The 23539-nt window shown below is 47.1% G+C and overlaps 1 protein-coding gene across 1 annotated transcript in view; it reads left to right on the forward strand.

Annotated features, from left to right (window-relative positions):
- Positions 1-23539, forward strand: part of DNAH9 (dynein axonemal heavy chain 9) — a 385294-nt gene that overhangs the window by 299192 nt on the left and 62563 nt on the right. Inside the window, exon 60 of the mRNA XM_044984418.1 lies at positions 16045-16238. Within this exon, the coding sequence (XP_044840353.1) occupies positions 16045-16238 (194 nt within the window). The remainder of the gene's footprint in view (positions 1-16044; positions 16239-23539) is intronic.

Raw genomic sequence — 23539 nt, forward strand, 5'->3', positions numbered from 1 at the left:
AATAAGGTGATAAGTAACAGTCAGCATGGATTTGTCAAGAACAAATCATGACAAACCAACCTGATAGCTTTCTTCAACAGGATAACAAGCCTTGTGGTTGTGGCAGGGGGCAGTGGTAGATGATGTATATCTTGACTTTAGTAAGGCTTTTGATACTGTCTCTCATGACCTCCTCATAAACAAACTAGGGAAATACAACCTAGGTGGAGCTACTATAAAGTGGATGCATAACTGGTTGGAAAACTGTCCCAGGAGATTAGTTATCAGTGGTTCACAATCAAGCTGGAAGGGCATATTGAGTGTGGTCTCCCAGGGATCTGTTTTGGGTCTGGTTCTGTTCAATATCTTCATTAATGATTTAGAAAATTGCATAGCGAGCACACTTTTAAAGTTTATAGCTGATTCCAAGCTGGGAGGGGTTTAGGGACAGCTGGACCATGTGCTTGTGTCCCTTACCATCTTGGCTAATAGCCATTGATGGACCCATCTGACTGAAATGTTCTGTGCTGCATGGGAACATTTAGTTCTTCTTCGAGTGATTGCTCCTATGCATTCCAGTTAGGTGTGCGCGCCGTGCGTGCACGGCTCTTCGGAAGATTTTTACCCTAGCAACACTCGGTGGGTCGGCTGGGCGCCCCCTGGAGAGGCGCCACTATGGCGCAGGATATATACCCCTGCCGACCCATCCGCCCCTCAGTTCCTTCTTTCCGCCCGTGACGGCCGTTGGAACAGTGGAGCGCGGCTTAGCTGACCTCCACTTCCCTAGCTACTCGTAGTTTCTCTCGTTTAGTATATAGTTGTAGTTAACTTTATTTCTTTTGTAGTATAGTATTTATTTTCAGGGGTTTGGGGTTTATCCCCTTCCCCTCACCCGGTGCCGGGTCCGATGCCCGGTCCACAGGGTTTACAATGCTCGGCCGGCCACGAGCCGAGGCCGACAAGAGATCCTCTCCTAAGTGCCTCGAGGAATCTCAACTAACAGATAAGTGCCGCATTTGTGAGGCCTTTAATCCGAGAACAAAGGGGAGCGGGACTTTCGTCTCAAGCAGCTCCTGAGGGAGGCAGCTCTTGCTCCTCCGCTCTCGGCGCCGAGCGCTGGTTAGTCTTCAAGGAGCGCTCCCTCGGCACCGGATCGCTGGTACTGCCAAGGCCTCCCGGCACTGGCCCTCGCTGGCTCCGACGTCCACTCGGCATGGTTCCCTCTCCTGGAGGATGAAGAGACACAATATACTTGCTGCATCCGAGCCGCCTGCTCCACAGCCGAGCGCTATGCTCAATCGGAGCGCCTGGCACCGATGTCGGCCGCGGCACCGACAATATCCGCACCATTAACTCCGGCCAGGCAAGAGCCGTCAAGTCCGGTGCTGGAAAGCTCCCCGGTACGGACCGTGGTCGAGCTCACTATGAAGCTGCGTCCGAGCCGCCTGCTCCGCAGCCAAGCGCTACACTCAGTCGGTTCGCCCGGCACCGATGTCTGCCGCGGCACCGACAATATCCGCACCGTTAACACCGGCCAGGCAAGAGCCGTCGAGTCCGGTGCTGGAAAGCTCCCCGGTATGGACCGTGGTCGAGCTCGCTATGCAGCTGCATCCGAGCCGCCTGCTCCGTAGCGGAGCGCTATGCTCAGTCGGATCGCCCGGCACCGATGTCTGCTGCGGCACCGACAGTATCCACACTGTTAACTCCAGCCAGGCAAGAGCCGTCGAGTCCAGCACTGAAGTACGAGCTGTGGTCGAACTCACTATTCCCTCCACGCTGGAAACATTTCCACAGCGAGGGAGTTGATGGCAAGGGCATAGCCTGTGCTGCTTTAACCCCCGACACCTCCAGTGCGGGTTATATTGTCTATCGGCGAGCCTGTCTTGCTCACGCCACCCTGCGTCGGCACCGCAGAGCGGCACCGTTCCCGATCACGGTCCCGCAGACGTTCTCGGTCCCGTCACCGATCGAGGTCCCGACGCCGCTCGCAGTCTCGGCACCGTTCTCTATTTCGGTACCATTAGTACTCGCGGCACTGGTCAGCGTCCTGTTCGCTGGCCCGGTACACTCGGCACCGATCCCGATCCCGGCACCGCCCCAGGCACCGAGACTCCCGTAGCCACTCCTGAACTTCGAGCCTCACGCTCTCGGTCGACCGCCCGGCACAGCTCCAGTGGCAGGTCCCGTTCTCGGTACCAGTATGTCTCCCGGTACCGATCCCCGGGGCCGCGTCGAGCGACGTCAGTTAGAGGAGACTCTACCAAAGCCTCTTCAGCTCCTTCAGGGCCATCCAGCCACGCATCAGTGTTGCCGCGTGCGGACACGTCATATGCGCAGTACTCTGTTTTGCGATGTGCCCTCCAGAGTCTTCCTATCAGTGGTCCTTCTAGTCACCTTGGGCGTACTACCACGCCAGAGGCATACCGGTGCTCCCATCTCGCTCCGTTCCGTCGGAGCTCTGGGTGCCAGAGGCGACAATTAGCCATCCCCCTCAGACCAGTATGGAGCAAGCCCCGGTTCACCCACCGGGCTCCCAGATCCCACCGGATCAGGAGGTCGTCCAGGAGCGCAAGCCCACACAGGACCCGCTTGTCCCTGGCCTTTCTTCTTCCTCCTCCGCAGATGAGGTGGGGGCAGGAACATACTCCTCGGGCCCTCCTCCGATCGGAACACAAGTGCATGGTATCATTCAGGGGGTACGAGTACCTATATGTACGTCTAACCCCCCGTCCCTTGTCGTCCAGTCCCTTAATGGGACAGAACGCCATGGCCAGCAGGCACAAGCCCCTAAATCTAAGGAGGCTAGGCGACTGGTCTTACTGGGCCGTAAGATGTACTCGGCGGGGGCCCTGCCACTTTGTGTAGCAAACTAGCAAGCCCTGCTTAGCCGCTACTATGGGTGACACTGGGCACATTTACAGAGTCGGTTCTTCAGAACTCCTGTCAAGAGTTCGATGCCCTCCTGGAACGAAGGAAGAAGCTGGCTAGAGCTTCCCTCCAGGCCTCGTTGGATGCAGCTGACTCCGCTGCCACGACTCTGGCCTCGGGTGTTGCCACGAGGCGCATTTCATGGCTCCAGTTATCGAGCCTTCCCTCGCAGCTGCTGCACACTATACAGGTCTTGCCCTTCAATGGCAAAGGCCTGTTCTCTAAAAAAAACTGGCCCTAGGCTGCAAAGCCTAAAGGGCAGCAGGGTCACTTTGCGCTCTCTCTCGGCATGCACATGCCGGTGCTTCAGCACCGACCTTTCCGTCCCCAGCCTCACCGCTCTTACCCTGCGCCTAGACAAAGACAGGACTTTGCCAGCAGGCGTCGCTTACGCGGTCGTAGGCGTCAATCAGGACCCCAAAGGAGCCAAAATTAGGGTCCTTCTAACCACCAATGGGGCTAAAGCCTACCCATCCTCGTCCCTCTTAGGGACCCCTCTCACGAGCGATTCCTCTTGCAACAGGTGTGGACGCTCCTCTTCATCGGAGCTATACAGGAGGTACCTAAGGACGAAACCTAATCCCCTAGGCGAAGGGAGGTCTCAGACCTATCCTAGACCTGCGGGAACTCAACAAGTTCACGATGCAGATAAGTTCCGCATGGTACCCATGGGGACCGTCATCCCATCCTTGGATCCCAAAGACTGGTATGCCTCCCTCGATATGAAGGGCGCGTATTTTCACGTCGCCATTTCTCTTCCACACAGAAGGTACCCCCGGTTTGGGGCCTACCGTCGTTTCCAGTATACGGCCCTCCCGGTTGGCCTCTATACAGCCCAAGTGTATTCAAAGTGCATGGCTGTAGTCGCTGCCTCTCTTCGCCACCGTCGGATACACGTTCTCCGTATCTAGACGATTGGCTCATTCGAGGGACCATCGGGCCCAAGTTACCAGTCATGTGGGCATCGACACGGACCTATTCCTGTGTCTAGGCCTGATGATCAATAGAAAAATCCACTCTGATTCCCACACAGGGAATAGAATTCATTAGGGCCATCCTGGACTCCAGTCTCGCCAGAGCCTGCTTACCTCAGCCTCGGTTTCATGCGCTGGTAACAATTGTACAAGGTCTACGGGCCTTCCCGACAACTTTGGCTCGCACTTGCCTAGGTTTCCTGAGTCACATGGCTGTCTGCACGTTTGTTTCCAAACATGCCAGGCTTCGCCTCCGTCCACTTCAATCGTGGCTCACCTTGGTGTACCACCCGGGCAGAGATAGCATACTCATATTTGTCTCGTTCCCCCTGAGCATCCTAGGCTCCCTCGACCGGGAGTCAGCGCCCTCCCTGGTGTATCCAGGGATGCTGTTCCATTCACCCCTGGGAGTCCCTCGTGACAGACACCCCATCTCTCGGCTGGGTGCTCACCTGGGTCAGTTTCGCACTCACGGCCTTCGGTCGGCTCAAGAGCTGGCCTTGCACATCGATGTCCGAGAGCTGAGAGCAGTCTGCCTTGTATACCAGGCGTTTCAGCTGGCGGATCGCCTCAGCAGATCCTTCCTGTCTCACAAGTGGTCGTTTCCTCCGGACATTATCCATTCCGTTTTTCGGATGTGGGACTTTCCCCACATAGCCCTCTTCGCTCTCGCGAGAACGGAAAGAGAGAGAAGTTCTCTTCATTCCAAGGCCTCTCCCCGGGCTCGATCTTGGAGGTGTTTTCTGATGCCGTGGATGAGCCATCGGCTGTACGTTTTTCCACCATTCCGGCTGGTTCACAGGGCCCTGCTGAAACTCCGCAGGGACAGAGCGCACCTGATCATGATCGCTCCAGCGTGGCCCAGGCAGCACTGGTACACCAGGTTGCTACCCCTGTCGGTAGCCAACCCTATTTCCCTGCCTCTTTGCCCAGACCCCATAGCGCGGGATCACGGCAAGCTTCACCACCCGGATTTGTAATCCCTGCACCTCACAGCATGGCTGCTGCATGGCTAAACCGATCCGAGTTACGTTGTTCTGCCTCGGTTCTACAGGATTCTCCTGGGTGGTAGGCAATCTTCCACTCGGTTAACGTATCTGGCCAAGTGGAAGCGTTTCTCCTGCTGCTTCGAAACACGCGATGTTTCTCCCGCCGAGGTCCCGATCCATTCCATCTTGGACTACCTCTGGTCTCTCAAACAGCAGCGCGATCATCATTAAGGGTACACTTGGCAGCCATCTCTCCCTTCCACCCAGTGGAGAGTGGCCGCTCCGTATTCTTACACCTTGTGGTTTCTAGGTTCCTCAAGGGCTCGGAGCGTTTGTACCCCCCCCCAGTTGGCCCCACCAAAACCTGGGTCTTCTACCTGGTTCTAACCAGTTATGACTGCCCCATTCGATCCACTGACAACATGCTCGCTGTTATACCTGTCCCAGAAGACAGTTTTCCTCGTAGCCTTGCCATAGGCCAGACGAGTCTCCGAGATTCAGGCTCTCACGATGGACCCACGCTATACTGTGTTCCTCAAGGACAAGGGCAGTTGTTACCACGTCCGACCTTCCTCCCTAAGGTGGTGTCGGCCTCTCATATCAACCAGGAGATCTTCCTTCTGGTCTTCTTTCCGAAGCCACACTCATCGTAAGGAGAGCAACAATTGCCCTCCCTAGACGTCCGTAGGGCGTCCGCAATATATATCGAGCGGACAAAGCCCTTTCGTAACACCCCCAAATCTTCGTCATACTGGCATGCCGGTCGAAGGGCATACCTGTCTCCTCCTAGAGGATTTCATCTTCAATGACGTCGTGCATCTGCACCTCCTGTGTTTTGGCCCATGTTCCATAGAGCCACCTTACTGCACATTCCACCAGGGCTCAGGCTTCTCTGCTGCCTTCCTGGCGCACATACTCTTTCAGGGGATGTGTCGTGCAACTACCTGGTCCTCGGTCCACACCTTTGCCTCATTGGTCCAAGAGTCCAGAGCTGATGCAGCCTTTGGCTCAGCAGTTTTGCATTCTGCAACATCTAACTCCGACCCCACCGCCTACGTAAGGCTTGGGAATCACCTAACTGGAATGCATAGGAGCAATCACTCGAAGAAGAAAAGACGGTTACTCACCGTTGTAACTGTTGTTCTTCGAGATGTGTTGCTCCTATCCATTCCAGACCCGCCCTCCTTCCCCACTGTCGGAGTAGCTGGCAAGAAGGAACTGAGGGGCGGATGGGTCGGCAGGGGTATATATCCTGTGCCATAGTGGCGCCACTCCAGGGGGCGCCCAGCCGACCCACCGAGTGTTGCTAGGGTAAAAATCTTCCGAAGAGCCGTGCACGCGCGGCGCGCACACCTAACTGGAATGGATAGGAGCAACACATCTCGAAGAACAACAGTTACAACGGTGAGTAACCGTCTTTTATTCATTTTAACCTGTTAACTGAAAGAATTTTTATATCTGATTGAACTGTTCCTATTGGCAGACTGACACTGGTCTCCATCTTAAGGTTTGCTGCTGGGCAGATCAGAGATGAACCTCTGAAGTGGTGACTTCTTGCCTGGCTGGCAGCATAGAAATATGGCTTCTCCAGATGCTTCCATGCCTCTTACAATGATTCCTGAAGCTTTTGTGCCTCAAACAAGCCTTTGTGCTCTCCAAACAAGGGCATAACCTGCCCAGAGTGGGGGGTTATTTCTAACCCACCATCACAAATATGGATTCTACTGTATTGGGATTTGTTGATGCAAAGGTCATGTCCATTCTCTAGAAATATTAATCCACTCTCTAGATGGAGGGAATGGTGCAAAACGTCACAATGTAGGCAGGCACACCAGATGTAGGGTTTTTTTGGGGGTGTGTGATGGGCAGATTAATCTAATTTCCTAGGGTTTTAAAATAAGAAATACATGTGATGGGTTGGATCACAGAAACCCCCTTGGGAACTGCCAACTGATATGCCAAGACTACTTCTGCCCAGTCAGATTCTGTACCTCACCACTGTAGAATATATTGCAACATCTTTATAGGAGCCATTCTCATTTTGTTGTGAGCACGCCTGTGTGGTACTTGGAATCAGTGCAATATTTTAATCAAGTATCGTTATTTGAATTTTAAGTTATACGCTAAATATGTTTGTAATTGTAATCGGCTTCATTATTATACAAAGATTAATATAAATGTTAATGAAGTTACCTGGGAGGATGAGTATGATCTGTTCAGTGGGTTACCGACCCAAAGTCCTTCAGGAGGGGTTACAGATCCACATGATATCCATAAGTGCTGATTCTACAGTATGATCTTCAATTTGTACTAAGCCGTTTAGTAAGACAGCTCTGTTGTATCAACCAGGCAAGGTACTAACAAACTTCAACAGGACTTTATTTTCACAGTGGAAACCTCTTTACCAAGCTGCTGCTACACCCTCTGTAACTCTCACTCTGCCTCCTCAACTCCTTCCCCCTCCTTCCTGTTTCCTGTCCTTTCAGACTGCCAACAGCCAGTGCTCCCAGTTCTAATAATTACAAGCAACATCTAAACACCACAAGCTCCTAATTGGCAATTCACAGGAAAAGGCTCAAGTGCACATGCTATGTCAGCTAAGCTTGGTAATAACTTTGCCAACCAGATCTCTCTGCTCCAGTCTGTGTATGGAGTCGGGGGGGGGGGGGTAGGCGGGGAGGGACCTGAGACATTTGGCTTAACACACCCAGCTGGGGCCAAGATTTTCCCCTTTTTGGATATCTGCTCTTAAACATGAAAGACAGGCAGAGCTGGAGAGCTGCACTTTTAGAAGGATGACAAACTAGAAGGATCAAAAGTTCCATGGAGATTCTGTTTGGAGTCCGTCAGAAGGTTAACATATCCCAGGTTCCAGAGCTATGTGCTGTCAGCTCAAGATTAGCATTTATCCCAAGTGTAATTGGGTCACCTGCTACACAAGCTCCCCCTCACGACCTTGGGTGGCTCTATGGTGCCCTGCCTTAATTTCACCTTCTGTTGAGGGCAGTTTAGTCACTCCATACAGTCGAAACATTCAAAGTGTTCCCCTTCTGGGGTCCAAATGATTAAATCTTGCAGAGTCTCTCAAAATAAAACTCAAACAACAGTCTTCACCCCAGTCCCAAGCTGGGCCCAGCCCCTCCTTCCTGCTCTCCCAGCAGTAACTCCCTGGCCTTCTTGACTGGAGTTAAGCCTTCTGGTCCTGGAGACGACCCAAGGCCTTGTCTGCCTTCTTCGACAGCCTCCTTTCCCTTTGTGTCTTCTCTCCTGCTGATGCAGGGCCTTGCAGGAGAACTCACTTTCTGCAGTGGCTGCAGACATTTACTAACACACACCTTTTCTCTCTAGGCCTCTTCTTTATCTACCTTCGGCCTGATTCAGTCACCTGACCCATCTGTCACATGACATAATTCATTGTTACTCATCCTCCCCATCTGGGGAGAAGAGCTATCACAAGTGGGACTGAGGAGCAACTCCCCTTAAGGGGCCAGAAACCCTGTGACACCAAAGTATGGACACTGGACAAATAGCAGATTGTAATTTATGGAGGTGCTGGTCACAGCCACAGAGTGTTAAGAATGATCAGTTTTGTTCTTGAAGCAAGAATTCAACTTATTATATATGCAGAATACAGCATATCCTCAAATGTACACCGCTTTCTGTCCCCCTCCTCCCCCCGAAGCAGGGGAAGTGGCACGGGATCACCTCACCCACAGAAGTGGCAGGAATGGGCCTCTTCAGTATTTACCCCAGCAGCTGGAGTGTAACTGCTTGGGCGGGTACATGGGCAGGGCCTGCCACATACAGAGTCCTCTGCAGAGGAGGTGTTGGCAGGGCAGCAGGTCATTTGGGGTGGCACAGTTCTTGCCTTTCTGAGCTATAGTTTCAGGTAGTCTGCAGACTCTGGCAAATACCCCTGAACTGATTACACTCAGGGCATGTTTTCAAGATTTCAGGATTTTCTTTTCAACCATGAGAACTAGTGACTCCCTTTAAAATAGAACCCCAGGTTCTGATATAATCACATGACTCCAGGAAATGGGGCCTGAGAGATGGGCCTATAATGCCTGTGCCTTAATCCCATTCTGGAGTTAAGGGTAAATTTAAAAGCAATCCAGACATGTTAGATGATGGAAATACAAAGTTCACACACACTACCACACCCTTAACTTCACCCTTGAGTGGCACCATGCAATGACTATATGATGGCAACATTGTGATCTCAGGTCAGATGATTTTTTTATGGATAATTTTTCATTCTTGACTTTTTTTTATTAAATGGAGATATCCACACAAATATACTAATACTAACAGCCTCAATCCTGGAATCCTTACTTCCTAACTCCGTACTCAGGCTTCGCTGGGAGTTTCATGATGAGATCCATCACTTCTAGAACACCCACTACTGGCCAGCTAAAATGGCAGCAGATGGTAGCCTAGAAAGGGGTGTCTGCATGAGCTGAAGGAGGTGTTTGTACAGGGTCACGTAAATTAATGGTGCTATGCACACTTTAATCCCAATATAACAGTAATAACTTAGTCAAGGGGAGAAAGTGGTGACAGTTTTGAAGGAAGACGGGGGCATAAGGTGCAGTGAGCTTGTCAGCCTCTATAAAAGTAACGAGGATGATTAAAATGTACCTCTTGTCTTGAGTGCTGATTGAAGTTTGACAAACGCATCATGTCTTTATTTTTACCTTCATTAGTTTTGTACTCCTGAGCTGAATAATTCAGGTAGTGCAGCTAAACAAAAACAACACCTCTGGCAAATGAATAATACAAAACAAAACCTAGTCTGGGAAGATGGCAAATAATCCATCATTCTCTAATCCTTCTAGTTAACATTATTCAAATGGAATAGTTCATTTGCCAATGTGTCAGCTTCCAGCACAACCCAATTTATCAATCTTAGCTGGACATAGGCATGGCTTTACCATCCTCCGTGGAGCGGTGTATCTCGGGCTCTGAGGATGCTGGCTTCCCTGAGGAGCCATGAGCAAACCCACAGCAAATGGAGGAGAGAAATGGGAAAAATACATTTACACTCAAGAAAAAAGACCTTTCTAATGCATATGGAAGGTATAAGGCCATAGAGTTCAAGGCCAGAAGAGGTCATCAGATCATCTAGTCAGACCTCTTGATATCGCAGGCCACCATCACCACCCAGCACCTGCTAAATTCAAGACCAAATTTTTTAACTGAAATTAGACCAAAGTATTACAGCCCCTGGGAGACTACACAGGCACAGTATAGAAGGGATTGAGTGCCCAGTGCCCAAGATAGCAATGCAGTGGTAAGAAGAGCCTTATAATATCCCAGCTAGTTAAGTTGAATATCAAACACTGAACATTAACTCAGCAGTTCTGCTTTTGCCAAGTTCTAAAAGTTCAAACAAGGACCGTAATGAACTGACTGCATGTTCTTCCCCCAAGCACTGCTCTAAACACATCATGGGATGCTAAGGTTATGGGGAGTCTTTACCTTATTTCCATTGAGGAGGCCTGCATCTCTGGCACATTGGTGGAGTAATACTACGGCACACTTGGAGAATCCATAGCTTAGACGACTAGTTACATGCAGAGCTTGAACCTTTAGAACTTTGGAATAGAAATGAACATTCCCAGACCGCAGATATAATCCTGCTGCTCCCACTGAAATAATTTGATTTGCCATTGGCTTCAGTTACAGCTAGCCAGGACCCTGTAAGTTTTCACAGACTGCACTGTGTGCTGCCCCTGCCACTCAGAAAGAATTACTTGTCAACATTCACAAAACTGCCAGTTTTTCTTCCTTGAAGTCAGCCTTTGCCAAGATGCCTGTACATTACTACTGTCTGGCATTGGCTAGCCTGGTGGCCACCCGTGACTACTGGCAACACTGTTATGAGCAATTCATGCAAACACATCTGTGTCCACCATAACCTTGTCCTTCTCATTTGCCTGTTTATTCATCTATCATGCACTGTTTAAATCTTAGATTGGGAGCTCTCTGGGACTGTTTGTGTTACTCATTCATACAGGATCTATTACTAAAGTGGGACACTTAGGCACAATAATAACAATAATGATGAACAAAGTAAGGCTATTTTTAGTCACCTGACAAGTTACTGGACTGGAGTAAGTGAGCAGAATTTTGCAAGGTTAAATAAAACAAATGTAAAGCCTATAAATTATGTATATTTGTGTTGCTTGTTACTTTCTCCTCACCTTTGTGTATTGGATCTTTCCTTAAACATGATCACAGAGACCATAGTGCTCTGTGCTGAGAGCCTCTGCTACTACCTTACAGTTACTCCGAAAAACTGTTCAAAGGTGCTCAATATAAAATAGTGACACTACAGGAGCAATCTCATGTTAAAAACAGTATACTTTATAAAAACACATCTCACAAATAATACCTTAGATTGTTCAAACTGCTAAAGTGTTTAAAATCTCCCTTGCTTTCACAGTGTTGCTTATTCTCACAATCATGTCATGAGTCTTGTGGCATTTGGGGTGTTTCTTAAAGCCACAGAGGCTGGAAGCCTGGGATTAGGTGACACTCTCAGCTTTCTCTTTCTTTTTTTCCCAAAGGAAGTTTCTAGTGCTCAAGGTTAGGGAGAAAAGCTTGAAAACTTGAAACCAAGTGAACCCAAAGGGCTCAAAAAGCAGAAGGCATATAAGAAGACCCCAGATTTTATTATTTTTACAAAAAAAACAACTCATGTTTAAATACTCAGGATTTTGGGGGGGCCAATTCATGATTTTTAAACACTTGAGGATGGCAAGCAGTTTGCTATTGATACTATTTTACTTGTTTATATTATTAACCTCAGGGTGGGACATAGAAAATAGACTTGTCACTTTCACTTTCAGATTCTGACGCAACAGAACAATACTGCAGTGTCTGGGTTGAAAGTATACAGGGGGAGGGTTATTTGGGTTGTTTGTTTAAAACTATTTCCATTAAAACTAAAGATTAAAAAAAAATCCATGGACCTATTTCTACTTGTCTTAGGTTGTGTAAAATCTCATTTTAGCAACACTTACATTTTGGGGCAGATTTGACCTGATAGTGTCCTTAAAAATGACTGCATTCAGTGATAAGAATATGTATTCTCTCCAATAAATACACTACTGTAGGCCTTTGTGTATCTGGCACTGGAAGATAAGTTCTATAAAGTAACAATGACACCAAACCTTTGAAGTTGTTCTTGTGCATAAAACATTCAACCCATTCCCTAGAGGCAGCAGCCCAGTGAGGCATTGTGTGTTGCTGCCCCATCTGTCTGGAGCTTCTCCTCATCCCTTTGAGCCACATTCTCACATCCTCAGCTCTCTGTAAAGCTCTCCCTTTCTCTCTGCCCTCAGATCCACTCTCTGCGATACTGCAGATAAAGGACACAATGTAAATATAAACCAAATTGAATTGTGATGGAAAATGGTAATTCTGTCTCTAAGGAAAAGGTTAGCATGCCCCTTGTATTTGCTACAGCGAGGGCAGGGGAGGATTTTATTTTGCATATGTGAATATGTGAAATTCACAGACCTAGAGCCTCGCCCCATCAGGGTTTGGACCCATTCACGACTCGGATGTGAGACTTCTGATGAAAACAAAAGCAATACAGCAAGTTGTGCTGGTGATTCAGTGGGTGGAATTCTTCTCTCTGAGATAACACTGATGCGGTGCTTCTAGGGTGACCAGATGTCCCGATTTTATAGGGACAGTCTGATTTGTTGGGTCTTTTTCTTATATAGGCTCCTATTACCCCCCACTCCCTGTCTCAATTTTTCACATTTGCTGTCTGGTCACCCTAGGTGCTTCATTGCGCTGCTAGTGGCCGTATGCTGCTCTAGGGGCCACCTTTTGGATGAGACACAATTCAGGGCCTTCATACTTGCAACTGTTAACAATGCTCGGGCGCTTTTGCAAGCGAAGGAGCAAGAGCCCTGGTCTCTTCCTGGCCACATCCCCACTTGGTTAATACATTCTGTCCTCTCCATTGCCTCAGCGGCTTAACTTGGAGAAGTTATTCTCCACTTCCCATCCTCAATGCTGTCATGGCATGTTGGTGCAGAATGGTTGCATTTCACAGCTTGGGGAGTGGTGCCTGTGCGTGAGCTCCTTCTACCTTCTGGGAAGAGTAATGTATTATGGCTGTTGGAAGCACTCAGATGCGATGGTGATGAGCACCAACATGAGAAGCTGGACAGGCAGAGAGAGAGTGTGTATGTGGGGAGAGATAGCAAGTGTGTATGGGGGTAGAAAGAGACAGATTTCAGCTATCAAATATATTTGAAATTGCACATGTTGATGAAGATGGTGTTACTGAGCCTGTGGCTGGCTGCAGCCCTTGAATTTCTCAGTGCTGGAGCTAATCAGATTTCCCTTCTGATGCTCATCGTACTGTTAACATTTCCATTTCCCATTTCTTTTTGTGATTGTTAATGCTATAAGGGAATTGCTTCCACATGCACTCTCTGCAGAGATCTCACCCTCAGCACCTCCTGCCAGTACTGGGCTGGTGGGGCTGACTGCAAGTTACCTTGGGCTGTTGTTACAGAATGGTTGGGTGAGGGGGGGCTAGTAGTGAACTGGCTTTGACCGGCCGGGCTGGCTTACAGCCACTCTACTGGATTAACAAGAAAAGAGATATGGAAGGCCGGAGAGTGTTGACTGTGGGAATAGAGAGCAGTAGTGTTTCCTGCCAGAGCCTGCTTGTGGGTGAATATGCCCCCCTGCCCCTGCCCCAGAAGGAGATGATGATGATAGCAGCTATGAGAATTGCTTTAGATGAACAGTCTCACCTGCGGACCCTGGCCTTGTGGGTGCCCAGGAATTCCCCATGCTGGAGCAGCGCCTGCTACGAGCCCTCAAGGACAAGGCTGGCAGGTCAGGGACTGTCCGTAGCAGAAGGGGCGTAAGCATTGATGCTTGCTTGGTGGCTGGAAAGCACATATTTAGTAATGCGTGAAGGCTGGGAAGCTTATTATACTTTGGCAATAAAACCGGTTATACTTATGCACCTAGTATGGCTTCATTGAGTGAATCCGAGCCCCCATTCCTTTGGCTTGACACAGGTCCAGAAATTCCAGTCCTAGCCATTTGTGTCACTGTCGCTGACAGCAGCGTGCCCAGGGAGAAGTGTCTCTTGCCTGGCACTTTAGAGACCCTCTGCTTGGAAATGTGAATGCAGATTTATTTTAACTCTTTATTTGGGGCAGATACTCTGTAGATATGTGTAATCTTTTTCTCTGCTGGCTTACACCTTTCCTTACAGACTCTCTGTTGCAATGATCATATTTTAGCCACAGAGGCCTACATGCAGTCCATGGACATCACCTCTATATTGGCTGGGGATAGGGAGAGTCATTAACCCCTTCTGGTGGGTGAGGGCATCGGTTCCCCAGTGTCTCTGGATAGAGTGCAGGCAAGGACACCAAAGGCAAGGCTGAGGAGTGAGGTGCAGTTTGGTTTCCAGTTAGTACCCCATGAAGCAGTCAAGCTCAGGATCACTAGAGAGGAGGTGCATGTAACAGAGCCTGAGATCGTATGCAGAGTTAGAGGAGAGGTGTCGCTTTCTGACTGCAGCAAAGCCAGGCATGGGTCTGAATCTGAACTGTGTATAAAGTAACCACTTGGGCCAAATTCTGTGCTCCGCTGTGCATGCTGATGTGGGAAGATATTCACTCTCCCCAGCCGGGATAATGTGACGGCCATCAGCTCAGAATCTTCTGGAACACAATAGTCCTCTTCTTTCCCCTCCTGCCCCCCACTCCTCTGCGCCTCCCAGGGAGAGGGTTTCCAGGGGCAAAAAGCAGGAGTGGCCCCAACTGCCTCTCAGTTCTGTCTAGCAGCGGGCTGGGACCTCACCTCCAGCCGTCAATGCTCCCCTGCTTCTGCCCCTTTGGTTGCTCTTTACAGAGCAGTGTTTGTCAGGGCCTGCACCATTGTGGACATGGTCTGGGCTCAGCTCTCTGGGGCTGCATCCCTGTCTCCTGCTGTCAGTCTGCCAGGATGATTTCCCCGCTGAGATGTTCTCCTCGCCTCAGGGCCTTGGATCATACAGGCTGAGGTGGCTAAGAAAGTTGACATCGAGTCCTGTGCATAATGTGACACTGTGATGTCTGTTATAGACGCATGTTTGATGTGTCTGGTGCTTGGGAGGAGGTCACAACCCAGATGGATGGGTGTGGTGGGAAAGAGGGGACTATGCTTCTTTAAAATGATTGTCCCTCAGGACCCACTCTCCTCACCCATCTTGGGAGTCTGATTAAAGCTTTTTACGGAAGGAGCTGAAGGGTGGTTCGGGCCATGCTCCCATTTTTACCCTCAAACCCTACAAGGGCAACTGGGATCTAGTAAACCCTGCTTTCTAGAGACTCACACAGCTGATTGTGCATAGTCCAAAGGTTGTGATTCGGTTTGTGTGCAATCACCTCAAGAATCCTGGGTATCCGTCAGGGAATCATACTTGCCAAAACATCAAGTAGCATTTCTAGTGGCGTATGTGAAGATCCACTTGCTGATTTATTGTTTTGGTGCATATTTCATGTGGCTTGGGATGACAAATTATATTACCTGTGAAGTAAATGGGAGTTATAGCTGCTCAGCATCTCTCAGGATGTATCCCATAGTAATTAGCAGTGGCTCTGAGCAATACAGTTCTTATTCTGAACTTCCCCATAGTTCAGGGGTGTCCAGAATTTGTTTTGGGCTGATACGTAATATACTTTGCATTTACAGAGTTAATTTCACCCTACATGACCCTATGGTTCTATGATTCTAAGGATCTCATGCACTTTATACATATTAATTGTGGCCCTGATTCAGGACAATGCTTAACCATGGGTTTAAGTCCCATTGCCCTTAAAGTTAAGTACATGCTTAAGTGCTGTCATGAGTAGGATGCCTTCCTGAATCTGGGCCTAATTCAGTAAGCCTCACAACACACCTCTGAAATATAATACTGTATTCTTCACCTTATACAGATAGCTTAACTGAGCCATAGAGAGACTAGATGCCTGACAACAAGGAAGTGAGCCACCTGGGAATAGAACGCAGGAGCCTGGCTCCTTGGCTTCTGCTTTAACCACTCCAACATAGCAAAACTGTAGCAGCTAGTAGCTGTCACAAATGATTCCCAGGGGCACGTCATATTTCTGTCCTAAATGGAGTTCACTAAACTTTTCCAGAGCCTGTCATCTATGGAGGAATTCCGGAACCTGGATCGAGATATCGAGGGATCTGCCAAACGCTGGAAAAAATTTGTAGAATCTGAATGCCCTGAAAAGGAGAAGTTCCCTCAGGAATGGAAGAGCAAGTCAGCTCTGCAGCGTCTGTGCATGTTGAGAGCCATCCGGCCTGATCGCATGACTTATGCTGTCCGGTAAGGGTACCCAGTGGCCATCCCTGTTATGCTCTCATTTGGGGGTGGGGGGTGAGGAGACTGTTTAACAGTGTGCTCAAGAAAGCAGAGCTGATTCAGAAAATGTATTCACATTTATTTAACCTTAATATATGAATCTCACACAATCTTCTTCTAAAAGATTCTTGTTAATGGCCCTAAATGAATCATCTCTAACTGCAGTGCAATGCACCCACTCCACTTAATCAGGACCCTCTTAATCAGGAAACCCATTTCATCAGGATGACTTCCAGGGAACTTAATCATACGTAATAGCAGCTTAAATAAAACTGTCTGAAGAGCGAACATATATGGTCAAAAATTGGGTGATATCAAACAGGAATTGTGCAGCTTTTTGTACATAAATGGTCTTTTATTCCTAAACCTTTAGAGACGCTTTCCCACTTCACAATAAATTCTCCAGCAATGAATGAAAAAAACACCCACAGAATCTGAGATGAACAGATTGAGCTGTATGGAACCTCTTGTTGAACAGACATGATTTCATTATAATACCTCTGCTTTATTATACATGAAAAATAAAGCACAGCTGCAGCAGAATACTTCACAATTATTATTGTTGTGTCAGTGCCTTGCTGTTTACAAAATCAAATCAAACAGAAAACTCGCCTATTTTCTTATTAATGGGTTTGTCTTACTGCTTTGAATAAGCAGCAGTCTCACTACAGTTACTATGAATGGCTGTGGGATACTATCTACCATAATTACTCAAGTTTTGCTTCACAAACTGTAGATTCAAGAAGAGAAACAAGAACAGGCTGTGACTTCCTCAGCAATTGTCCCTTTCATCCTAGCATGCTCTGGTTTTACACATCAGTCCCTGTCTATAATAGTTAAGAATAAATAACTCTAGCAGAATCAAACTGTATAATTCATTATAATTGATACTAGTTACTAAATTGTTTATAGCTGTTATTCCTTAGATGCTGGAGTAAAGAGATGTCTTATAGATTGGGTTAATGGTGGGAAAAATAACACATATATCATGCTGGTTCTAAAAGTTGTAGTTATAAACTATAGCTCTACCCCGATATAATGCAACCTGATATAACACGAATTTGGATATAATGCGGTAAAGCAGCGCTCCAGGGGGGGAGAGGGGGTGCACGCTCCGGCGGATCAAAGCAAGTTTGGTATAATGCGGTTTCACCTATAACACGGTAAGATTTTTCGGCTCCCGAGGACAGCGTTATATCGGGGTAGAGGTGTATGTAGTGAAGGCAAATAGGCAAACTGTAGGCGGACAACACAGAACAGATGTTCCAGGAAAAACTAAAGGTCTTTCACTCATCAGGACTTGTTCCATGTATATTGTTCTTGTCTTCCAGCTTCTGGCATTTCTGTAAGACATTAGTCTTTTACTGAAAAGGTTGTTGAATAGCTACACAATCCTATATATGTGTATATATAGGTTGAGGTCCACATTGTAACTTGCTCCATGCAGGAACTAGATCTCTGTTTGTGCTTGTATTCCAAGATCCTGACTGAGGCCTTTGGGAGATACCACAGTCGAATTCTAACCCACCCTTTTCTCACCATTGCTCACAACTTTCTCAAACTCCTTTTGGGCTGGATTTTCCTGCCTTGTCTCATCCCAAATGTAACTTCTTTTTTTCTTGAAAGTTTAACATCAGCAAACTGTTTCCGAGTTTATGTGAATAGGTATTATGTTTTACTAGTCTTCCCCTGTTCATTCCAACGGAAATATTTGTACTCACATTACTCAAAAATGGCTGAACCTAGAAATATGAAGTTTTGCTTCTGGTGACAGTACTCCTTGATGATAAGGAAAAAAGAATCCAAAGTGGAAGAAATCAGTTGAGTACAGTTCTGGGCATGTAAAATTGACATGTTAATGTAAATGCATTAGAACATGTTATACTTATCACTGAGTTGTTTTAGAGCATTGGCCATGCACAATAAGGATAATTCATGATGCCTTCACTAAAGACTTCCATATTATAGATGCTTGACTGTAGGGTTCCCTAAAATAACCAAGGACATTACATACAAAATGAACATGAAGCCAGTGTACTGCTAATGCTCAACATTTTCCAACTTGGATACCCGAAATTAGGCTCCTGAATCCACACTTAGGTAGCTAGGTAGAAGTGGCCTGACTTCCAGAGGCTGAGACACCCTACTCTCATGGAAGTCAGACATGTTTTTCTAGAGAAGCCGTTCCTCTCTCCTCATGGTAAACACTCTGCATGCTCAGCATGAGAGCACCCAAGAGCTACCTAACTGCTCCAGAAAGGATCCAGTCCTCACCTGGCTCTCACATCTGCATCCCTACATCATCTAGATCAACCACTCAGACCTACACTTCTTATGTATTTCTCTTTACATGTGCGTTTGCTGTAAAGATTGCAGAATGTTTGAGTGGGGATTATATGTATTCCACAACAAATGGGTAGTTTTGTGCTTCCCATTACATCCATGATGACTAATTATTGAAGGTATTTGTGTTATTTGTCTGTGCATCTAACTGCCTGTTCTTCTGTTCAAGCATTTGTCCACCTGGATCTGACTTTTGGTATGTGCGCGTGTATCTGGAATCTTTTTGCCAGATGTGCCCACTGGAGCTGCACCTGCGCCCAGCATGCCCTCCTTGTCCATACAGAGTTAAACTTCAGGGCTATTGTGTAACACCTTGATAAGTATGTGTTAATTGTTCCCAGTCAACGTCAAAGAGAGTGGTACTATACACTTTCTGAGTAAATCAAACCTTAATGCAAAGGAAAAAATCATATAAATAATTTAAAACATGGTAAATAGTATTTCTAATACTCTGAATAACTTTTAAACAAAAGTTATTAGACAGTAAATCTACTCATGTTCCTCATACAGACTTTCCCTGCTGTTACATATATTCACATATAAAGTTCCAGCATCTATACTTCTGTACTTTAACACACATCAAAACACATTCCCCTATGATCTTCTCTCAGAGATGATTTCTCAGTTTTTGTAGTATGGTCAGAATATGTCATGTGTGTCACCTGGTCTCTTCAGTCCTTTCAAACACTTCAGAAACTTGTCAGCAAACACACAGTCTGGGGAATCTCCCCAGCTAGTGGCATTCTAGCCCCTGGGCTAAGAGCTGCTGGTCCCCTCAGTTGCCGATGAAACAGAAATCTGTAGCCTGTATTCAAAGTGGTGCAGGGATTGGGCATGTAAAATATCCATTCCCTGGATCTGTAAAAGGCTCTCAGTCTGGGGCCCTATATTTTCCCCATTAGTCTAGCTAAGTCTGGTAAGAATTTACAGACCCTCACCTCATAGCTGTGGCCCATTCTCTTTAGCTTAGACAGGACCCCATTTTAAAGCAGTTATATGATAACTTGATATCTTTCTTCGATAAGAATTCAAGTTTGGTTGATGAAGGTAATAGTGTTGATGCAATATACTTAGACTTCTATAAGACGTTTGACTAAAAAACTAGAACAATGTAACATTAATATTGGAGATATTAAATGGATTAAAAACTGGCTAACCATCAGGTCTCACAATGTAATTTTAAACTGGGAATCATTACTGTGCAGGTGTGTTTCTAGTAGGGTCCTGTACAGTTGGCCCTCCTCCATTTAACATTTTTATCAAGGACTTGGAAAAGAACATAAAATCATAACCGATAATGTTTGCAGATGAACAGAAGTTGAGAGAGTTGTAAATAATGAAGATGAAAGGTCACTGATACAGAGCAATCTGGATTACTTGATAAGCTAAAAGCAGCAAAGAGTCCTGTGGCACCTTATAGACTAACAGATGTATTGGAGCATGAGCTTTCGTGGGTGAATACCCACATGCATCCGACAAAGTGGGTATTCACCCACGAAAGCTCATGCTCCAATACATCTGTTAGTCTATAAGCTGCCACAGGACTCTTTGCTGCTTTTACAGATCCAGACTAACATGGCTACCCCTCTGATACTTGATAACCTAGGCTATAGCAAACAACATAGGTTTTAATATTGCTAATTGTAAACGTGTACATGTAGGACCAAAGGATGTAGCCATACTTACAAGATGGGAGACTCTATTCTGGGAAGCAGTGACTCTGAAAACGATTTGAGATCATGATGGATAATCAGCTGAACATTAGCTCCCAGTGTGATGCTGTGACCCCAAGAGCTAATGCTATCCTGGAATTCCAAACAGGGGCATCTTGAGTAGGAGTAGACAGGTTATTTTACCTGTGTACGTGACACTGAGGTGACCACTGCTGTCCTCAATTCAAGAGTCACAAGAATGATTAAAGGATGAGAAAAACACACCTATCTATGTCTTCTTTCCTCTGCTTGTCTCCCTTTCTTTGGGAGAAACAAAGTCAAATGCTGCAGTGGAAAGGAAAAGGTCTATGATGCCTGACTGAAAATATTTTTTATGGAGAGGACAATGAGAGGTGTTCCTGATTCTGAGGCTCCTCCTCCTTGGCGGCAGTCTGCTCCAGCTTTAAAACCAGTTTCAGTCAGCGCGGTGGCAACAACAGATGCTACTCCTGGGGCTAAGTGGTCATGTGTGGAGGCTTTGTACTTATGTGACTCCATAGGCACAGTTATGCCTCCACTCTCTTCCAGGCTGATTAAAATAATTTTATCAGCAAATCAAACACACTAAGGATGTACCTGTCGAAGTGCCTCTGAAAGTGAAGATATTTCTGCTTTGGTGGACAGACCCTCAAAATATCACCTATCCCATCAAAGACTCTGGTGGTGGATACGTCCACACTGAGCTGAGGTGCACACTTGGACTGTCTCCAGCTACTGGGCCTGTGGCCCTGAGCAGAGTCTCTGTTATACATGAATGGCCCTGAACTCTAGTACATGTATCTAGCTTGCAAGATCTTTCTGTCTCTCCTTCATGGCACCACGACTCAAATCCTGATGGTCAGTGCAACAGCTATGCACTATAGAAACAGGCAGGGGAGAGTGAGATCATCCCTCTTCTATCAGGAAGCAGGATACATTGGGACTGGTGCATCCTACATCAGATCAGCCTAATAGTTCTCCATCTTCCAGGTATCCAGACCGATTTGTAGATCGACTACGCAGAAAGAGCTCCATCACTCGTGCCTGGTATCTGAAAGATTCACTTCTAGATCAGGTATTCCTAAAATGGGGAGTTCCCTCGATAAACCTGTTTGCTAGTGATGGGAACATGAAGTGTCCAGTGTTCTGCTCCTAAGGAAGAGTAAGCTGAGAGTCTATGGCAGATGCATTCCTAATTTGGTGTGAAGAGAACCTGCTTTATGCCTTTCCTCCCATTCTGCTAATTCCCAATGTCCTCAGAAAGATACATCAGGATAAGCCCAGGGGATGATGATGGTTCCAGCCTGGGTGCACCAATTCTGGTACTGCAGCGTGACGCACCTGTCCATCAGACCACCTCTTCCACTTACGAACCTACCGGAAATAATTTTGCAGAGCCAAATTCTACTGTGGCACCCAGTCCTGGCAACTCTGTATGTGACCATATGGAGGCTGGCTGACTAAGCTGCATGGACACAAGGTTTTGATAGAGAGCAGATAAGCCTCTCTACTAGGATATATAAAGCTACGTGGAAGAGTTTCTTGATGTGATCTATTCAGAGACACATTCAGCCTTTCGGCTGTTCAGTTCCAGCTATCCTGGACTACTTGTCATCCTTGGAGTCCTCTCCTGACTAGCTCTATCAGATGTCATCTGTTGAAGGTCATTTGATTTTTTTTCCCCCTATCCCAGGGATTTTTAATGGGCTGGTGTCGTAGGACATGCCTGCCCTGCAACAATCCCTGCTGGCCAAGTGTGGAGTCACAGATACGTTCTTCCTCAGTTTCCTTCTTTAAGAGTCCCTAGTAACTCCACAAACAGGGCTAGAGACGTGGCTTAGCCCTCCAGTCAAGTCACAGACTTAACCCCTTCCAAGGTGGCACAAGTCAAACTAAAGAGTCCCAACAAATGAAAAAGTTTCTCTGCCTTCTTTTCTGGGTTAGAGCACTGGGCCCCAGGCTGGTTTCTGTGGAGTGCCTGGCTTTCTGCTGACCCTGACTCAGACCTTCCATATGGCCTGCTCACACCTTGTGGTTCCACACCCCAGACAGATCTCTCTCAGCTCTTTTATGAGGCTTGGGGGTCCATTAATCTCTCACCTGACCCTCCCTTGTTCCTTCCCCCTCAGGCTGGGAAGTAGCTAATTAAGCCACAGGTGAGGGTGGCTCCACCTCCTCTTAAAGGAGTGAGTCACCCTGTGACAGCTGAACGTAGGTTACATTCCCTACCTGGGACTTGAATGCGGTGGTCCTGCCTTTGATGGGCCCTCTCTTTGAACCCATGTCATTACATTCATTATATCACTGCTCTGTTAAAACAGCCATCACCTCAGCTCACCTGGTGAGCAAATTTCAGGCTTTGAGGGCAAGCCATCCATGCACTGTGTTTCATAAAGACAGGGTTACTCTCAGGACACATCCAGTGTTTTTACCAAAAATGGTTTTGAATATTTATATACTTACCGGTGTTTTTCCCTAAACCTCATTATTCTCTGCAGAGGTTAAACTCCCCACACTAGATTTTCTTAGAGCTATGACCTTTTATCTTTCCAGAACAAAGCGATTTCGTAAATCAGCCAGACTCTTTATGGCTTTTGGTGATAAGTCTAAAGGGCAAGCTGTTTCTCTGAAAGACTCTCTAAGTGGGTTACAAACTGCATTAAGCTTTCCCACTCCATTAAATAAACTACCTATTCCCTCCTGAGTTAGGGCACACTCTATTTGGGCTCAGTCAACAGCTATAGCTTGTTTCAGGGAAGCCCTTATTTCTGAGACTTGTGGGGCAGCTACTTAGGTTTCTCTTCATACGTTTACCAACTGCTACTCCCTTGTGGCAGCTTCTAGATCAGATGCCCAGTGTGGCAGGGCTGCTTCTATAGTCATTATTGAGACAGAACTCCAATCACCCATCTTCTTGAGGGGTAACTGCTAATCACCCACCTATAGTGGGAGACGTGTGAACAAATGCTTTTAGAAGCAAAGGTTACTTACCTTACAGTAACTGGAATTCTTCAAGATGCTTGTGTCCACACAGATCTCACAGCCCATCCTCCTAGCCTCCAAGGATATGGAGTCCTTAGCTGAATATTCTATATTAATGAAGAAACTAAGTGATGTTGGGGCTGTTCCATTCTTTATATCCTCATGGTAGGGGACAGGATGGTCTACAGGGAGGGAGGAATAACTCAGTGGTTTGAGCATTGGCCTGCTAAACCCAGGGTTGTCAGTTCA

This window comes from Mauremys mutica, chromosome 12 (assembly GCF_020497125.1).
Source record: "Mauremys mutica isolate MM-2020 ecotype Southern chromosome 12, ASM2049712v1, whole genome shotgun sequence".
Taxonomy (NCBI): domain Eukaryota; kingdom Metazoa; phylum Chordata; order Testudines; family Geoemydidae; genus Mauremys; species Mauremys mutica.